This window comes from Pagrus pagrus (genome assembly GCF_965226575.1).
Source record: "Pagrus pagrus genome assembly, chromosome: 7".
NCBI lineage: Eukaryota > Metazoa > Chordata > Actinopteri > Spariformes > Sparidae > Pagrus > Pagrus pagrus.
The window spans coordinates 3,589,367-3,609,571 of NC_140191.1; the positions used below are offsets into that span (position 1 = coordinate 3,589,367).

Below are 20,205 nucleotides of genomic sequence, written 5' to 3' on the forward strand. Positions count from 1 at the left end.
AAAACGCTCTGTTTTGAACAGCGGGCAGGAACTGTATGAAATGGGAGTTTTAATAAAAAATACAATAAAAGGGCAGAAGAGGCCCGAAACCCTTAAAATCAGTAGATCCAGGGATTTTCAACTCCACTGGATATTTCCTTTTTTATATTAACTAAGTGACTCTGAAGAGGGAAAAAAAGTATATTATTTTTACTGTCAACCATAAAGTACTGTTGAGAGAGAAAGATTTAAAGAATCTATGCAACATACAGCTTTTCTCTTTGGCAGTTGTGGCCATCATTTCTTACAGTTGTGATAAAGTTGTACAAAATGTCCACTTATTCAATGTCAGGCAAAGATCTTGTAGTTGTTAAAAGAGACCGATGTTGACTGTCGGTAGGTGTCACATTACTTTCTACTTTTGCTTCCGACAGACAACAGTCATAATTCCTACAGCCACTAGAGGGCTTTGGCATTGAATGTAAACCAATGTTGTTTTGGATATTTGCTGAAATGACTGAAAAGTAGTAGTTTCACAAAAATGGCTCTAACCCTTTATTCTGACAACTATCAGTGGAAAATGCAACATTTTAAGATTTTTCTGCATTTAAAGCACGATTTGATGATATTTCGTTCAGTGGACGTGTTTGATCTGAAGTTTGTTATTTATTATGAAGATTTATTCAGGTTTTGCCAGAGAAGGTGTTAAAATGCAACATTTTCTGTTGTTGCTATGGTGGTTGCTATGGAAAGAAGAAAAGAATAATGGCAGAATAAAAAATAACTTACAATTTTAGAGCCATTATTGTGAGGATGTGGACGAGCGTAGCTTTTAAACATTTTGATGTGATTGATTTTGAATATTCTGTTTATCTTTTTTGATCTTTACCCATTTTATGACGTTCTTTATAATTTCTGGAAAATGAATGATGATCTACTGACATTAAGGTGAAGCAGTTTATTTCATATTTTCTTGGGGTAGCTTGTAGTTCAGCAGCAGCGTCACATTAGCTGAAACCCTCTCCAATAAGTCAGGACTGTGTTACTCCCAGGATATTGGCTAAATGACAGCTGGAAGTTATGAGCCGCAGCCTCAGAAGCTGGATAAATCCCTTCTCCTCTCGGCGGCTAATGGATGTTCCTTACGCACTGTGGCTGCAGGCAAACGTACACACCTATCAGTTCATCATAGCATGACAGAATACGAGCACAAAGGCGGAAGACAAGTCTGAAGTTTTTAAAGAGAGATGAGGGACGCACACGAGAGCATGTTGTATATAAACTGCAAATCTGAGAACAACGGCAGACGAAGAGCACTTCACTTCTGACCGAAGCCACAGCTGGACACGACTGGCCTGTTTTCCCACAGTGCTTCAGTGCTGAGGTCCATTCTTGTCGTGTAACTGTAGAGGAATGCTGTGATGGAGAGGAAAAGAGGCAGAATAGGGCGCGTATATACCTTATGGCAAGTGCATGAATAATTCATTAAAGCTGCACTCTGCAGCGTCACATATTGGCAGCCACGCGCGGGCCGAGACTCATTTGAGGACCTCGGTGCCCAGAGCTCATCTGTCAGTCTTTGGTGAAGAGGGAGAAATATAGTTTTGAAGCGTAATGGTTTTTTATTTTTGGGACCAGAAGTTGTTTTTACTGACGAAAAGAAAGTTTGTATTTGACTCTGATGTTTATATGTTCCACTCAGCGCTACAACAGAAATTTAAGCTTGAGAACAAAAAAACAACGAGAGCTCACAATGTTTAGTTTTTAATAGACTCTTGGCAGCATCGATTCAGCTCAGTGGTCAGTTTAAAAGCTTTGTCGTTATTGTTGTGGAGTAAATATCCATTAAGTATCTTTTACATGAACTTGTGGTTTGTGCTGTGTTACAGAATTAAACAGTCGAGGCACAAATCAGGAAACTGAAACCAGCCAGATGGTTTGTTGCACATTATATTCTGAGACTGTTTTCAAAAACTACTTGGCAGGTGATTGGTCGAAACACTCTGTCTATCACAGGCTAACTTCAACCAATCACATCAACAGTACGAGAGCGCTGCCACCAGCGGAGCCAGGTGGTAAATCAAACTCTTTACGAAGCCACAATTAAACTCTCCGCTGCTGATATAACTGATGCTACACTAGCAGCTACGCTAACGTCTTGAGGAGCCGCCATTGTTGTCTTCAGTTGTTTTTCTTGCTGGTCAAAATTGCTAATTTTTCTGGGTTTGTTGGAAACGTTTGGGTTACTGTAAGTACCCAACACAACAAAATATAACAAAAGTCAAGTTTGTTCTTTATAACACTTATAATTATAAAGATTCACTTATTCTAGTGACAATTAGTGAGTTTGTCATAAATACATTCCTCATCAACACAGCCCTAAAGACGCCTCTCTTCATTACGAAGCACAAAGCCAGTGTTGAGCTGAATAAACACCTCTCGACAGTCTCGACAAAAAAAACAACTTTCTGAGCTCCGCTAAGTCTGTGTAAACTGCAGGGCATTTGCATTATTATAGAGACGGTCCTCTTAAGAAAAACAACAGCATCAATTGTTTGTGAAGAAGCCTACAGCGGCCTCTGTGTGTTTTATGTCTATTTGACAATGCAAATGATTCATAGCTGTTGTCTGAGGAGAAGCCGAAGGACAGTGATGTTGCTGTAGAGCCTCAAAGTCCACATCAGGAAGGAGGACAGCGATACACCCCTTCACCTCCGCTTTGGACGCTCACATCTAGGGTGTCCTGTTTGATACATGATTGATAGTTTGAAGTTGTGAAAGAGCTGCAAGCGTCCATGCTTTTCTATCTCCAGTGGATAAATGGCAAATGGCATTGTGATAATATCAGGATTGCCATAGTAACGCAAGAGAAATCCCCACAGATGAAGACCCCGTAATGGAAATGTCGGTCCACATCTGTTTGCGTAAATGCAGCCGACATCAACAACTAATGACGAATGGGGGTCATGATTTGAACCTTGACAATGAGGGTGGGAGAAGAATTGGAAATATGATATTTACACAAAAATCACAGTTTTTGGAAGCAATAACAAATGTTGTCCTGCTGAAGGGCGTCAGAACAGAAAACACTGTTCTGGGTTGATTTGACTGACAGCGACAGTCAGGATGTGTTATTCTGTGCACTCCCGTTAATTCATCTGAACTGGTTATACGTCTCTGTGGCATCCCCTGATCGGGTGTCAGTGGGAGGTCTTATTGTTTATCTTGTCGTTTCCACAAAAAAAAAAAAAAAAACAACAACATATGTATGCAAGTTTTCTCCTCCAGCGTGTGCGTAATACTTTGCATGCATTTATATTCCCAGCTGCAGGCGTGGTATCAGGAATAGCTTCTATGTTGATGCCTCTCTGTTCTGCTGGAGTGACACACTGATGTGCTCTCAGTGGGAATCCTCCACAGTGTTTACAGACTGAGGGTGAAGGTGGTGAAACACTTGCAAGCTCATTTTTAGATAGTTACAATAATATTAGATATTTAAAAAGGGAGGGTCACAGGAGTCCTCATTAAAACTCATTAACTCGTTCCTTGACTGCCGTAAAAGGTTTTCGGCGTGACGCGACGCTGCGCCCGGCAGCGGCCTGCAGACGCTTTTATTGTTTGCTTACTCTTTTTTCACCTCTGATGACGTTATTCAGCCTAACAGGATAAACACATCTCTAAAGCGACTGTAGGTTGGCAGCAGGTAAACATTGTTGTTTGTTGTTTAGTCTTTTGTTCAGCGTGTGCTTTATGCTCATTATGTTGGTGCTGCTGGGTGAACGCCACAGACCTGAGGAGAGTAATGTTTAATCTCTGACTGACACCCGCCGTTGTTTTTTGCAATTATGCAGCAGCAGGATAGAGACTAAAAACACAATGACATAACTCGTTCCAGAGTTCAGGATTAAAAAAACTACAAATTTAAAGTCAAACAAGAGGCGGAGTGACTGACAGCTGAGGTTAGAAACAAGCCATTGTTTCTACAAAAGAGCAGAATTTGTTGATATTGTGTTTATAAAGTGATTTGACATTTAATTTACTCACAAAAAACAAAGGATTTAGTTCTAAATTACTCTTAAATTTATCTGACGCCGTCGAGGGTTTGTTTTAAATCAATTTTCGGAAAACACAAAAGAAAATCGGCCCTTTTTTCTTTCACAATTACGATCAGTTGAGAAACACAAAGTGCAGAATTTACTTAAACTCTTCCAATTATGTGGGAGTAGATACCAATTTACACGGTCAAAACAATTATGGATCGGTACTTTAAAGCGTGTAAGAGATGCAGAAGAGAACAAAAACGATCTTCCTTCAACCCAGCGAGAAAAACAACAACACGTCCTCAGTCCGACTAATCAAAAGCTCATCTGATTCCCGTCTGTCTTCTCTGATATGGAGAACGCAGTAATGTTGGGATGTTTTTTTCAGTCGTTCACTGTAAGCAAACATGGATAATTACACATTTTATTCATACATAAAAGCACATGCAGATACTATAATGCACAGCGCCTGCCATGCATTCTCACCCAGTCCATAAACAGATTCAGATAGTGTATTTAAATACCAGCAGACCTTGTAAACAAATGTGTGTTTGCATAAAAGAAGATATGGGAGTTGAATTAAGAGTCCCAGTTAAGATGTAAAGCTTTGTGCTGTGATTTAGTGCTCACAATAATTGTTCTTTTGTTCTGTCAGTTGGTAAATGATAACTATTTAATGAAAATGAAGCAATTTCATCTTCAATTTAATGTGTTTCTAATGCTTTTGTCTTGGTTGATTGTTTGACTCCTCTGTCTCTGTATCATGGTACGCCTGGGCTCAATAACATCAGAATTTTATTGAAATTTCAATATGTAGTAGTGCAGTTTGTCAAAGGCAAAATATGTGCAAACAATCTGCAGAGCACAAATTGTATTCTGCAGACTTAATCGTCCATTTTTTGTAAGAATTTGTAAGAACTCATCAAACACTGAGGCTTTGGGATGGCAGCTGACAAAGTGTCGTTGGGAACGAGACTCAAAATTCAGCTTTCTTACAAATTGGACCTTCAAGAAAATGTCTTTGTTTGATACAGATCGTCACGACAAAATCAAACCACGGTCATTTCAATATATTTTTCATTTCTTAAGTGCAGTATCAGTCAAAATATTTACAATTTGGTATTTTTTTCCAAACCTTTCATCCTTACGGGGCACAGGGTTCATACTGTGCTAGGTCAAGTTTATTTCTACAGCACATTTAAAAACCAACCAAAGTGCTTCACAGGCTCAGGAATCAACAGTACACAAATAAAACGTCAAACAAACAACAGTATGTGGAGGCAAGATGTCGGGTCTAACTTTGAATAAAAGCCAGTGAGAAAAGGCAGGTTTTTAGCAATGACTTGAAAGTTTCGGCGGTCTGAGCAGTTTTTACTTACAGAGGCAAAACTGTTTAGGAGTTTGGGAGCAGCCACTGAAAACGCTCGGTCACCTCTACTTTTGAGTTTGGATCTGGGAACGTTCAGAACCATCTGATAGGACGACCTCAGAGCTACAGTTACAGTAAGGTCATCCCTCCACCTGTGATCACGCAGAGTTGAGAGACGTGATGGTTGTTGGTCACTGACCATCTTTGTGTCTGTCTGTGTCTGTTGTGCAGAAGCTGTCTGTCTTCACGGGACCCGTACTGCATGTGGCTCAAGTCAGGCAGCTGTGCCACCGTCTCACCTGGCTTCAAGTAAGTCACACACACACACACACACACACACACACACACACACACACACACAGATGATAATAACAGCCACTCTCTCCTTATTATTATAGGGGAGAGCATACAGATAGCACCACACCATCATTACAGCCATCAGCGCTGAACGAATGTTGACATTGAAATCAGTAAAAGCTGCTTCACCGCTGTGTGTGTTTGTCTCTCGTTTCCTTTAAGTGCATTCTCAAAAATTGCCAGTCGCACTCGTTCGCCCTAATGTAGTGCTCTGAAGCATTGCTATATTATAAGATACTGTCTGCTCTTAGTGTTACGACTCAAGTAGTCCGCACGGAGTTTGATTTCTATAATTTAGCATATTTCAAAGAACTGTACCGGCGCCTCTGCCTCGTGGCTGTTACTGTAGTTTGTTTTGACACAGTATTTGTTTACATTCGTGTTCATATTGGGAACAATAACAAAAGTGCACCGACAGCAGAACAGCACAACATGTTCGTGAGTTTATATGGTTCAGTGAGTGAAGCCCACATAAAGTCTGAAACGGTGTCTGACAGCAACGTATCTACATTCCCACTTTACTGAGTCGCTGTTGCCAACAGCTGTTTGCATTGCACAGGTTCATTCAGGGGTCTTTAGTGAGGGAACTTTGGATCAACTTCTCTAATATGGACGAGCTTCAAGTGCAGAGAACAACTGCAGCTATAAACCAAAAGTTTGAATCACGAACTCATGCTGTGCATCCAAATAACACTCACAACGTCATTTTAAATACTTGTGGAGACGCTAAAGATGTCCAAAGATAACAGACATGTCAGGCTGAATGTTGGGAATGACATCGAGAATATTCTGTTGATGGTATGAGCGAAGAAAATACATGTGATTAAAGCTGCAATGATTAATCGATTAATAATGGTGATATAAATGAATCTGACACCCGCCTTCTTAAATGTGAATATTTTCTGGTTTCTTTCCTCCTCTGTAACAGTAAACTGAATATCTTTGGGTTGTGGACAAAACAAAACATTTAAGGACGTCATCTTGGACTTTGGGAAACACCGACATTTTTTAACATTTTATTAACCAAACAACTCATCTACAGATGAACTGATGATGGGAATAATCGTTACTTGCAGCCCTACATGAGATGCTGTCAGACGGGAGGACATATATGTAATATGTCTCACACCCCAACAGTTGCTGCTCCGCTCACTGTCTTAAACTTTTTGTTAACGTAGCTGCTCTGGTTGCAGTTTTTCTCTGAGAGCTGAACACCTGTTCCAACATCACTGGTTCCGGTGGATACAGAACTTCAGCAAACTTTAAACTTTAATGTTGCAGCAGCAATTTTCTGCCCGATGAGATTCATTGTTGATTCCCCCTTTTCAAATAGACGTCTCCAAACACGAAGCACCAAGAGACCAAAGTGTGCAGATTTGCTTTTGTAATCAAAAACACTCCAGCAGGAGGTTTCAGCTGTTAATTCTTCTCTGGACGAGGTTGTAATAATGAGTGAGATCGGCCACAGAAAGCACACGGGGTGGACACGCTTCTATTAAGACATTATTAGTTCTCGCGCTCAACAGTCACAGCGGACACATTTGTTATTTAGCCAATAATGTGTAGCAGAAACAATAATCTTCATATCTCCTTCGAGTGAGTTGTTCAGCACCGCGCACGTCAACCGGACCTGCGTGCGCTGCCGGGGCGACGCACTCTTGATAATCAATAGCTAATCTAGAATTAGACAAGAGGGCAACATCAACATGATGAATGTCTGAGCAGCAGTTTTTACTTATCCGCCGGTCCCCTTGGAGATCCACGGCGTGTATCCATCTTGTTTATTCTCGAGGTCCTGACATGAATTACGCGTGTGAAAATTAATAACCTCTGTTATTAGTTCTGTGAGGCTGATCACACCGGGTATTACCATCCGTCCCGAGTGATCCGATCACAGTCAGACAGCTCTAAATCCATCAGACGTGTGTCGTGACATGACGTTATTTACACACAGAAAGTAATATCTCGATGTTTAACGTCTGCTGAATTTACAACAACGCCCCAATAATTAAGAATTTGTCAGAGACAACATTTCACAACATTTATAAAGTTGAACTTAACTCACCAACTTCAAAATTGCACAATTTTTTAAGGGACCCTGGCGACAAAATAATCGGCATTTTAGGTTATTATTTACCGCATCTGTGAAATTTGACATCAATAACGTGAAATCAGTGGAAAAGCTGGAGACAGTCAGACTTCATTTAGTTTATCTATTCTTGTGACGTGGTGGGGAGCCACTTGATACTTGAGATATTGACCCACACCCTGTGGTGGCGGAGTGTGTGTGTGTGTGTGTGTGTGTGTGTGTGTGTGTGTGTGTGTGTGTGTGTGTGTGTGTGTGTGTGTGTGTGTGTGTGTGTGTGTGTGTGTGTGTGTGTGTGTGTGTGTGTGTGTGTGTGTGTGTGTGTGTGTGTGTGAAATCACAAAGACTTCTTTAGCTGTCAGAAATCATTCAGTGGGATTTTCTTTTTTCAATGTGTTGTCAGTAATATTTTCTAAGTGAAAAGACAGAAATAAAGGTTTGGGATGCTCCTTTAGCCTCTTTAGCCTCCAGATCGTGCAGCCTGACTTACCTCTGATTGATCAACAGCTGAGCTGTCAGGAGCACTGAGACACAATGTTAACAAACTGGAGCTGCAGACTGTAACTTCCAGTGTTGTGTTAGCAGTGATGTTGAAGAAGAAGGATCCACTAAATTCAGCATCCAAACTGACCCGTCCTGACATTTGCAGGCAGGTTTTTTCATGCCGTTGAGAAGCTAATTAGCTGCTGAATGTAGCTTCTCATCCGACATTATCAGTGCAGTTTCCCCCTCGCGGGATGTTTGTCTGGTCACTCATTCAGAGAGCCAGAGTGCAGTGCAGGACGTGTCCATGCTTTTAGATAAGAAACCGACATTATCTGAAGAAGTTAATGTGGGTTGCAGCTCAAACTCGGAGGCTCTTTGTGTTCAACATCTTAGTTTTCTTTTCATATTTGTAGAGCTTTAAAACAAGGAAAGACATTTCAGGTTTAGAAGTCAAGACTGTATTTTATCATTAGTTGAGTAAAACATAAGAGAACCAGGAAGACAAGAGGGAAAAGAAAAGTGACAAAATGAATGAAGAATTGAATGAAATGATTTGATCTGCAGACATTTTCTCAGTCTGTGTAGAGAGCAGAGATTTATGCACAGAAATGGGTTGTCGTCATCAAACCCAAAGTTTAAACTAATAAACCTTTTCTTCTTCTTCTTCTTCTCCCTCCTCCTCTCTTTCTAAGCCTGTGTCATAAAATCAAAACGGATGTTTGGCTGCATGTGTTTCAATCACACAGCGGCGTACCGCACTGTCTGGCCCAATGGGGGGAAAAAGATGAATAGGTGGTTGGATGGACAGATGGATGGATGTGTGAATAGATAGACAGACAGATGGATGCAGTAAAGAGTAGAGGAGGAGGAGGAGGTGCAGTTAAAGGTACTATTTCCTGCCCCGGTGTGCCTCCTGACAGTCGAGGACTGTGCGTGTCCCTGTGTGGTTGATGTACAACCTGTTCCTAAATCACCACGCTGGCTGTTTTTTCACTCTTACCTTTATGTACACTGGTTGTGTGAACTGTGTGTGTTTGTAGACTGACATCCCTCCATCACACACACACACACACACACACACACACACACCCTTCCACTGTGGACTGGCTTCCAATAGATTATTTTGAAGGCTGAAAATGTGCAGACCTGGAATCACTGCATATCCCCGTCTTTGCCACCCAGACGTATTACTTTCCCTGCCCTCACACGGACAGAGGCTAATGGGATTTTTTTTTCTTTTTAGATGCATTTTTTTCTGTGTGCCCTCTTTTATTTGTGTATTTGACAGAATAATATTTGGGTTCTTGTGCTTAAATCCATCCATCGTTTGTCCCCAACCATCATAAAGTGAGGACTTTTTCCTAAAGGTTATTGATTACAGGGCGCAGTGACTTCCTGGAGTCTTATCTTGTCGCACAACCAGCGGTTTCCGGCCACCAGTTAGCTTATGTCAGGAGAAAATAATAAAAATAGTTGTTTATTTGCTATTTAGTGAGCGTTAGAGGTGCTGGTACGTGGATTTTGTGAGCTTCATACAGAGACGAGCTGTTCCCTTCTGCTTCCTGTCTATGTGCTAAGCTAACAAGAGTGGTACTGATCTTCTCATCTACCAGCAGGAAAGCAAACAGTATTTCCTAACAAGCTGTCTTTTGAGTTTCAGCCCCTGTAAACCTGAAACTTGGCTCTGTAGCTTGCGTTAGTTAAGGACAGCAGCTGTGATCAGATTGTATTCACAGCAGCCACAGTGCTTTGCAGTGGTGACTCTGGCTAAAAGCAAAGAAAAGCATAAAAAATTCCATTAAAAACTCATCAAACTGCTCCTGCAACTTAATCCATGTTCCAAAAAATGTCATTTTTCTAATAAAGCTTCTTTCCTGGTGCAGCTTCAGAACAGGTCAGAGACGTTGTGTTCAGAGTGTTTTGGAGAAAGTGAGTGTTTGGAACGAACTGAACATGAATGTGGATCAACAGCAGAGAAATGGATCGTGCTGCAGGTTTTATGGACATTTTGATCTATTTCACCCATTTTTTTAGGCCACGACTCAAACTTTTCAGAGACACTTTCAAATCCTGCAGGAGGCAAGACTTTGACACTAGACTCAGTCACAATGCTGGAATTTCTAACATCAATACCTTTGACACAACCGAATGTAGTAAATGTTTAATATCCCACTGATATGGCTAACCTTCACTTTAAGGTTGGAAGCAAGACACAGCTTGGCTGAAGTGTATATCTGCCGACAAAGAGCCTGAACTGTGCACACACTGCACCGCTGCTCGACTATAAGACGTCACTGCAAACTTCTTTCTCACCGTCACACTCGCGCTCCTTTTTTTCTCCACTGCACACTCGCTAACGTTATTTGCTGACTGAGTTATCTGCGATGCTGAGGCCGAACAGGCAGCTGCTCGTGCAAAATACACGAGTGGAAACCCTGATGTGTGTAGCGAGAAAGCGCAGCCGGCACATGTGTATTGATATCGCCGAAAAATATTGAAATATCCATATTTTTGACACTTTTACTTTTACACTTTTATATCTACAGATTTTCAGTGTAATATACTTTTTTAAAGCAAAAGTTTGGCAGTGATAACAAAAACTTAAATGCAAAAGTGACCATTTTACAGGGGGGGTTATGTTCCAGACTGTTTCTTGGCTGGGAGCGACTACCTCCTGGAGTCTGAGCTGGTTGTCAGTTCAAACTATACCCGGCCAAGACGAAGTAGAGCTAACAGGCTGCTGGCTGTAGCTGACATTCTGGGAAACACTCAAAATGTCGTCTTACTTCTAACCTGTTGTTATTTTTCAGTTCAGGCTATTCAGAAAAAAAGCTATCAGTTGACTTTTGAGCTGTGGTATTCTTGTGTTTTGCATCCAGAGGGAGAGGAGTGGTAAATCTGATGTTCTGCTTCCTGTTGGGATGCAATATTGTGGAGAGAGAGGGGCCATTTAATTAGTTAAAACAAGCAGGATATCCAGTACTAAGAGCCCTTAATTTGTTTAGAAATCCGTGAAAGTTTTATGGGTCGGTGCTTTTATTTATGCTTCCTGCTGCCGCACACTGAGATAATCATTAAAGATGTTCTGCTGTTGAGGAAGTAAAAGTAATGAGCTTTGATAGAAATATGTTTCGGTTTATTAAAAGTGTGCGCGTAATAAAGCATGAAGAGTCGGCAAAGCGAGATTAATAAGTAGTTTTTCATTCAGTTGTGACTTGAAGGATTTAAATGGAGTTTGTAATTAAGATTAGGGATACGTATGTGGTTTGAGGTTAGGAGTTTAGTGGTTGCTGTCAAAGGGAAGGTCCTCAAAGTGAGACGTGCCTGCGATGGAGTCGGAGGAAGTGCCGATGTGGCTTCACGCTGGCCAAGAGCTCCGAGCCGCTCGCCGAGGTTTGATTTATGAGTCGGTGTTTAGCGTGCGGGGACGGAGCCGCACTGTAAACCGATGGAGCAGAACGTGAGCGAGATCGGCCAAAAAATATCCTGTCCAATCTCAAGTATTAGCCCCCTGCCAGAGAGGGAGGGAGGGAGAGAGAGAGAAGTATGGACAGACAGAAGAAAAAAGAGACGAGAGGAGGAGGAGGAGGAGAAAATGGGAGAGAGGAGGAAGAAAAAAGAGCAAGACGTAGATGGATTAAAGTTTGACAAAGTGAAGGAAAGACAAAAAGCACAAGAGAAGTGTGAGTTTTTTATCAGTTCGGATCCAAAGAGCAGAACATCTGTTTGTCATTTAGCTTCTTCTTGCTCGTCTGCTCGTCTCAGGCCGTCTCTGTGTGGCTCTGAAGCAACGTCACATTTTCAACCAGCATTAAGTGACATCTTTATATGTGCGTGTATATCATTGAAGGGGAGGAGAGGAGTGGATGGTGAAGGAGGATAAGGATGATAAAGGCTTGGTGATGGGACAGGAGAAGGATGAACTGATGAGAAAAGCCTGACCGGAGTTTGAGATGAAGCGGTTCAGAAAGTCGTCGTCCTCCGGGGACTTCCTGCTCCCTCTGTCTGTCTCTGTCTCTCTCCTCTTTCACATCACTCTTTCATGGACTAGCAGTCTCTTTTTTTTTGTCCTGCAGTCCTTTCTCATCCAGAGGTGGCATAAATGTTAATGACTGATTTGTGGCTGATCCAGAGGAGAGGATGGGAGAGGAGAGGAGAGAGAGGATTCACAGCCCTCTTCATCTTTCTGTCTCTTCACACATTCAAAGATTGTCTGACTGGACGGCTCAACTTCATATTGTTGTCTGGGTGTTTCAGTTTGTGTGTCATCCATTATGCATCGGACAAAATGAGGACCGCCAAAGCACAGTGCCAGAACAAAGGACGGCCAAGGACGGAGGACGTAGAAAGATCCTGAAACAGGATCAGCTGTGCAGGTTGAAACACCTTAAAGGACAAGTCTGGCAATGTCCTGAGTTTACAAAGTGCTTTGACAGACAAATCATAAGCAGGATGCTGTCAACAGAAAGACAAACAGTGAGGCCAAACAGAAACGAGACTAAATTAAGTTTAGATAACGTTCAAACAAAAAGACAAAAGGCAGAAAGACGATGAAGGATGAGGACTGTAGAAGAGAAAAGACATCACAAAATGTCAATGTAAAACAAAAAACAAGCTATAAAAAGACGACATGACATAAAAGCACGTCTGTAGAAATGGAATTAAAAAGAAGTCACTGATTCTCAGAGATTTATCTCTTCAGGCAGGTGGTTCAGGAGCCAGAGGGGCCCCTACCTGAGGATGTACGGCTCTGAACCAACTCATATGGGGCCAACGGTTCTGCTGTGTAGCTTGAAGCCAAACACCAGCTCAGTGAAATCTTAAAATCAATTTCTAAATTGAGCAGGAAGCCAGCGGGGAGAAGTCGGGATTGCATCGATGTGATGTTGTCTGTTTTAAACCGGTGAGACTCCTGTCTGCTGCAAATCACACGAAAAGACCAAAACTAAGAAACATGTGAGTCCTTCTCTTCTCTCCTGTCTGTGGCCCCCGAGCATCGCTGAGGAGGGAAACCTTTTAGAAGCAGTTAACGGATATTTTGTTTTGTTGTGTGTATTTGTTGGAGACTGTTATCAGCCCATGGATCAGGTACAAGTATTAGGAAGGTTTATGTGGGATTGATTCAAAATCAACTACGCTGTGTGTGTGTTCATGGTTGAGAAGGAGCATTACTGTGGCTCATTGATGTGTTTTTAATAGTTTTTGGACAAAAACTGGAGCCCTGTGGCCCAGAGGAGGAGGATGCATCCGGCTCCGGATACACACACAACACTCATAAGAAGGTAGCTGCTCATTATTGGTTTTGGTCTGTATAATATCACCAGACTTGTATTTTAATTGCAATACAGATTTGCTATATACTCTTTTATTGTTGTAGTGTTGTACAAATTAGTCATAAGCAAAAAAAGGCACAAATGTTAATAAAAAGGCAACAGCAGCAGCAATAAAAGGCGATGAAATGTAAAATGCTTGTGAGAGCAGCACACATGACGACTATTTCCACCGACGTACGCAGGTTTTGTTTTGACCTTGACAGTCAGGAAGGAGCGCATCGTGGAGCTGATGATGGACGACAGCTACTACCGCTGAGATTAGAGCTGGCATCAGTCAAACCCTGAAAAACCCACGTGAAACTGAATACATCAGAAACATGTTTATTTAATTTATGCGTAAGACGAAAAACAACACGAGCTGCAAAACTCTGCAGAGACTTCAGAGTCAGGATGAGGTGAACTTCAGCGAACACGTCAAGTCCAGATTCCACTCGCAAACATCAGACATGTCTGAAATATGCAAGCAACAGTCCAAAGAAAGTATATTTAATGTTTTACCTCATCGACTTCATTGATTTTTGTAGATATATTGTTTATTCTGAATCTGATGCAGCAACAGGTTTCAGACAAGTCGGTACAGAAGCCACAGAAGACTGTGAAAGTTGTTGACTGGTCCAAAAAACACAACAGGTGATGGTCGTTCACAAGTAAGGACGGGCCGAGGTTCACCACTTGTATAAAGGATATCACTGCATGTGCTCAGGAACAACAGCTCAACCACAAACGATACCTTCTGTTTTTATTTTGTTTTCCACGGCGTCCTAACTTCTTTTAGATAAAGGGTTATATTAATATGAAGGATGGACACTGACTAGTCCAGAAAACAAACAATTATCAAGGTATTAAACACCACATATTGTATAATTATATCTCCCGACTGACAACAACAGCTCGGTCCGATGCGTCATGATGCTAAATCATAATTAAAATCGACCCTTGAATCACCATTTGCGTCCTCGCCTTTTGGAAATGAAAAGCTAAATGTCACGTGGGATTTATTTTCCAGGTTTTAATGTCCATGCAAAGCACTTTGTATCGGGTCTTTTGAAAAGTACTACATAAATAAAATTATCATGTTTCACACCAGTTTGTTTTTATAATTGAAAGTGGCCGGCCGGGATATTGATTTTATTCAGAGACAAAACATTCGCAGGCGTCCAACTTTCATGTTTTTAGATTGAAAACGAATCAGTATTCATGTTATTCTTCACGTCGTCATCTCGTCTACTTGTGAAATCATTATTTTGTGCCATCGTTTCTGTCTCGTTTCTGGACTCTCATCTGCAGGTGTTAATTTGTTGTGCAGACACTCACCTTCAGCGGCTACATCGATGTGGCATGTTATTTAAGGTTTAGTCAACACTGCATTCATTAAAACTAAAGGCCTGCCTGCCAAAAATAAAATGTTATTCCTCTGATTTACTAAATGAAATCATCATTGTGCCACTGAGTGCAGAGCTCCTTTTATTATCAGTGCCAAGATACAAATAATGATTCCACATAAAAACACTAAACCATGTGGGGGACATTCAGTTCGGTTTGTTTTTGTGAGACGAGACCTTTAATCATCACGTGGCGACCGAAACATTCAGCTACCAAATCATTTTGTGTTGCAGTTTTTGTTTGTGTAAGAGTGTAACCGAGCCAGATACAGGACACGAACCCCAGACTGGAAAGGGGTTTATGGGAAAAAAGCAGACAGATGTTGATACGTGACAGCCAGAAGTTTCCTTGTGTTTGGAAAGCCGAGCAGAACAAAATGAATCTCGCCCGACGGTCACATTTAACTGTTTATTCATGTGCATGAACACCAGAGAAGGTCAATTATGGCGAAGAGTGCCGAGAAATCTGGCGTGCTCCCTCAAACGTAAAGGTGACCTGTCATCCTGCTGGTTAACACACTCTGTTTACAGGCTCTGACTCACTTCAGTACGGAGTGTAAAGTGCCCTGCGCTTTAAAAATTTTATTTTTTTTTGCATTGTTAATCTCACGTCGGGCAGACTGCACTGAGCTGCTCGGGCTACATACTTCAGTGTTTACTGAGAGGAACAAACGGCGGTCTCTGTGTTGATTGCACTGAAGTTGTTTCCATGAAAATGTTTCCAGCAACATTTGTGGACGCGTTCAAAAGGAACCAGCTACAATCATAATTAATCGAGCACCAGAAACTCTGATGCATCATCATTTCGTTGCTGATGTCCAACTAAGACGGCTTTTTTTGTTTTTGTTTTTTTAATTAATGAATTTGTCTCTTCTGCTCCACATACACACTGTGCTCCTTTTATCAGTCGTTATAGCAGTGAGGAGCAAAAGCTTCTGTTGTTACTGAAATAAGGGACGTTGCATTTACTGACACCACAGACTCGATTGATCTTAAAATATTTTTTCTGGCAGATGTGCAGTGGCAGTATGATACAGATGCTCTGTCTACAGACATGAGAAGCACAGCTGGGTGCTTTCTGCGTGTTCACACACTGTCTGAATTATTGTGGGAAAACAAATTTCCGACTGGGAAAATTGATGTGAATTCCCACTCAGGTCGGAAAGTCTGAGAAAATTTTGGTAAGTGACGCAGACAAAAGTAAACACTGGGATGATGGTTAGAAACTTCGACCAAAGTCATGTAATATACGGTCACTGTCTCGTTCCCCCACCTCGAATACTGGAAACAGCTGTTAGCGTGTTTTTTAAACGCTCTGTGTAAAACAAAGGATTTCTGTGACTGTCACAGGGTTTCGCTACGCAGACGATTGTCAGCAGGTTGAGTTCACGGTTGGTTTTAGCTTCTTCGTGGCAAAATCCTTTAAACCGATGCATCCCAACATATGTTTTATTTATAAAATGTAAATGTATGTACAAGCCGTCTCCTGATCTTTGGTTTTTATGTGTCAATCAGTGGTTGTTTTTTCCTTGAAGAATTGGATAAAAACACACAATCTTTCTTCGGTTGAACTGGTCACAACCTTTTAGCCTCGTAACAGTGAGGATGGATCGCAAGTCGACAAAAGTTCACGACCCCTGCTGTAAACGACGCAAATATGAACTTAAGAAAACTTTTCACTGTGATTCAGACCAAAAAACTGCAGATATGATCACACCCTTCATGGTGTGACGTCAAAGCAGCTGCTCCGAGGCTTTAACAATACATCCTCTGAAAGATATATTTCCATTCTTCACACGAACACTGAGCCTCAGCCTGGCATTCTTTGATTTGATTATCATCACTACAGAGCTGGGTTTTTTTTTTAGTGATTCAGAAAGTGTGTATGTTGGTACCTCAGGTGTGTGTGTGTGTGCTGAGCAGCCTCCCTGCAGCAGGTTTTTTACAAACACACATCCCTAAACTTGACAGTTGTCGGCAGAGTTGCTGAAGAAACTGAGGTGATTAATTCTTTGAGTTGATTTGAGTTCGGTGTTTCTCGCTCGCTGGCTTCGCGCTGGCTTCTGCCTCCAAATTAGACATCTGTTGTTTCTTTCAGGAGCTGAGACGTACTGTGTAGAGGACTGTGACTCTCTAGAAAGGATCCATGTACGAGATCATGTGTTGGACATGTGTGAGGAGTTTGTTTCTGTTGTTGTTTGCATATAATGTGTGTGCGCTGTAGGTTTGTGTTGGTTATATAAGGAAGTAATTGGTTTGTTTTAGAGTAGGCGTGCATGCCTGCTTGTACAAAGTGTCTCTGTGTGAACACTGGAATCATTACGCTCGTGCTTGTGCAGTTATATGAACCCGTGTCTGTTTTTATTTGGTGCATTACAACGTGTGGGAAGATAGTTGGCGACGATGCGAAGCGCCTCTCGGCTAGAGGCGCTTCCGCTCCACCGTGCGTTGGCTCGATCTCATTACTCAACCGTCCAATGGATGAGACTTTGATTTCTGATTGACTCCAAGGTGAAAGACGGCGTGTTTATTGGAGAGAGAACAGCGCAGCAATCGTAGGCACATTTCCATCAGAGCAGCAGAAAATCAATGATTGTCAGATTGGGGTTTCTTGTCACTTTGGAGGAGTGGTTCAAAAGGCGAATTTAGAAGGATTTGGATCGCTCTGCAGCAAGTTCAGAGAGGCACAAAATTTTGCAGAAAAAAATGTTTTGAAGCATTTTATTTGAAGTGATTGAGCTTTTGTTTCCTTTTTTTGCTCTTAAGTTCATTGAAGTATTTACACAGATGTCGTGAAAAAGGGAAACTCATCCTTAGCATACTTGAAATCAATCTACTAACAGGCTATTCATGTATTATTTAGTCCTTGCATGTGATAGTACGAGCAGTTAGTAATAAACTTTCAGCACGACCTCGTACTCCTGCTCTGAATCTGCTCACATCGTCCTTCTTTTACCCTCTAAATCCACACAAGCATGCTTGGACTGCTTTTGACGACAACACTTCCATCTTTAGGTTGATTTTCTCAGTATATTATTCCTACTGCTGCAGAAAGCTGGCGAAAAATATAGATGTGTTTTTGTGGATACACGTGCCGTGCCATCAGCAATGCGAGGGGTTCAACGGCAGAAAGTGTTTTTATGAAAATATCAGTGGTAAATGACAGGTTTTGGTGTCAACACACTTCCCTCGAGACTATTTCTCACTGACATTCAACAATCATACAGTGGAGAACGCGGAGGTACCAATTTCACCAGCAGAAGCCTCAGTTTACTAAAATACAGTGCAGCTACAGAAAGTGCTGCGTATGAAGACAGAGGCCCCGCTTCTGAAAAACATGCCGGGAATGACTAAGTGAAGTGCGGGCAGGGCAGAGCAGAGCAGAGCCGGCAGAGGGAAAGTGAGGACACACAAAAAGTAAATTACAATTCTTCATCACAAACTAAGTGCCGGGAATCTGCTGAATGCCACAAAATTGATGATATACGACCTTGTAGGAAGATCCAAGGGTGGATTTTTCCTTTCAGGTCCGGCGAACGCTGCGTCCCGACGACAAATGCGAGACCCTCTGACCTCAGCCAGACACGAAGCAAATTAAATTTTGTGACGGAGCACTCCGAGCAGGTCCTCATCAGCAAAACCAATTTTGGGAAGACTCAACGAGGTGCTTTGTTAGAAATGGACAGTCGGGGAAATGGACTGATGCAAATGTACTGATGTGTCTCTTTTGTTTTTTTCCTTCTTCAGAGGCGGGTTTGAACAGGATGTGGAGAACGGTTACCGTCAGCACCCTGATACCTGCCACGGTGAGATGGAAACATTTATTTATTTCACCGATTTGCATAAGCAATAAAGGAGGAGAGAGGAGGAAAAAAAACACCTTTTGACTGTTATCAGATCTTGATGGCAGAGCGACAGCAGGCACAAGTGATTGTGGATCTAACCAGTTTTAATGGAGCATTATGATGTATTTATTTCAACGAGGGCAGCAATTCATTTCATATTGAAGGAGCTTGAAGAGTAGTTTGTCCGCCCTCGCTCACAGTCCCTGCTGGAATACTGTTCTCAATCTTTCTATCTTAATTAAGCATTTGCTCACAGAAGTGTTTTTTAGACAAGACAAAGTGGGTTGTTATAGCTCCTTTGCATGTGTCTGGGATGTGATCAGAAGCACAAACAGGAAAAATTCAACAATACTTGTCTCCCATTAGGGAATTAATGAATTGTAGCCCAGAAAGCAGAGAGCTCTGCGAATCATAACACACAATCCACAAACACTGGAATAATTTTTGAATCGTCTTTCTTTGTCTTTCTCCAGATGTCCTGGCGACCACTCGCAAGCAGAACACGGCGCTAGATTCAGCGTATGGTCAGTGGACATGTCTTTGTTTTTTCATTTAACGGCCTCAGGTGATGTAGCTGGTCACCACTGAGGGGCTAGGTACGCTAAAGAGGTTATCTTATGACTAAAAAGATTGTGGTTTAATTCTTTCGACAGCTGGTTTGTGTCCGTTAACAGCCATGATTCAGAGTTAAATCAGTGGAGGGGTTACAGTTGTGTTTTAATGCGAGCTGGGTCTTATTGTGGTACTTTTGGCTATCGTCACTGTTAGTAATGTTAACAATTTACCCAAACTGTTAAATTGTTCAGATCCTGGGATGCTGTGTCATCACTACAACAAAAGTACATGAGCGGTCAGATGATTGTACAAACTGTAAACGAACCCAAAGTTTATCTGAAGGCACTTTAACTGATGGTGAAACTTTCAAGTGGACGCACCAAGAAATGCACCGTCATGTAAAGCTGCAGTCTGTTAAAGCAGCAAAGTCACTCAGCAGAATCAGAATCAAGATGTTTACCGAGGACAGGCGGTCCAAGCCGGGGTGGACAGTGGGCATCGCAGGCAAAGCGGTGGTGTTGGGGACCCTATTGTAATCGCTCCACTGGTAAAAGTGGTCTTGTGATACAGGCGACGCCCTAAAATTTTTATTATCAGCGATCGGGTGGCTTGGACCCTTTAATATAAGCCTGTAGGTCAACTTTCTTTTGCTTTTTCCACAATGTTTGATAAAAGTCAGTCAGCAAAGTCTCAGTTGAAATTGGTCGGCTTGGTTTAAACAGATTTAAGGGGCCCAAGCCCGAGTTTTGGTGAACGTGGCACTACAATATTTC

The 20,205-nt window shown here is 41.8% G+C and overlaps 1 protein-coding gene across 4 annotated transcripts in view; it reads left to right on the forward strand.

Annotated features, from left to right (window-relative positions):
• sema6cb (semaphorin 6Cb) overlaps nt 1-20,205 on the forward strand; it is a 169,321-nt gene that overhangs the window by 128,847 nt on the left and 20,269 nt on the right. For all 4 annotated transcript variants that reach the window (XM_084357221.1, XM_084357220.1, XM_084357222.1 and 1 more), the window contains 3 exons: nt 5,620-5,697; nt 18,780-18,838; nt 19,351-19,401. In XM_084357221.1, the coding sequence (XP_084213347.1) occupies nt 5,620-5,697; nt 18,780-18,838; nt 19,351-19,401 (188 nt within the window). The remainder of the gene's footprint in view (nt 1-5,619; nt 5,698-18,779; nt 18,839-19,350; nt 19,402-20,205) is intronic.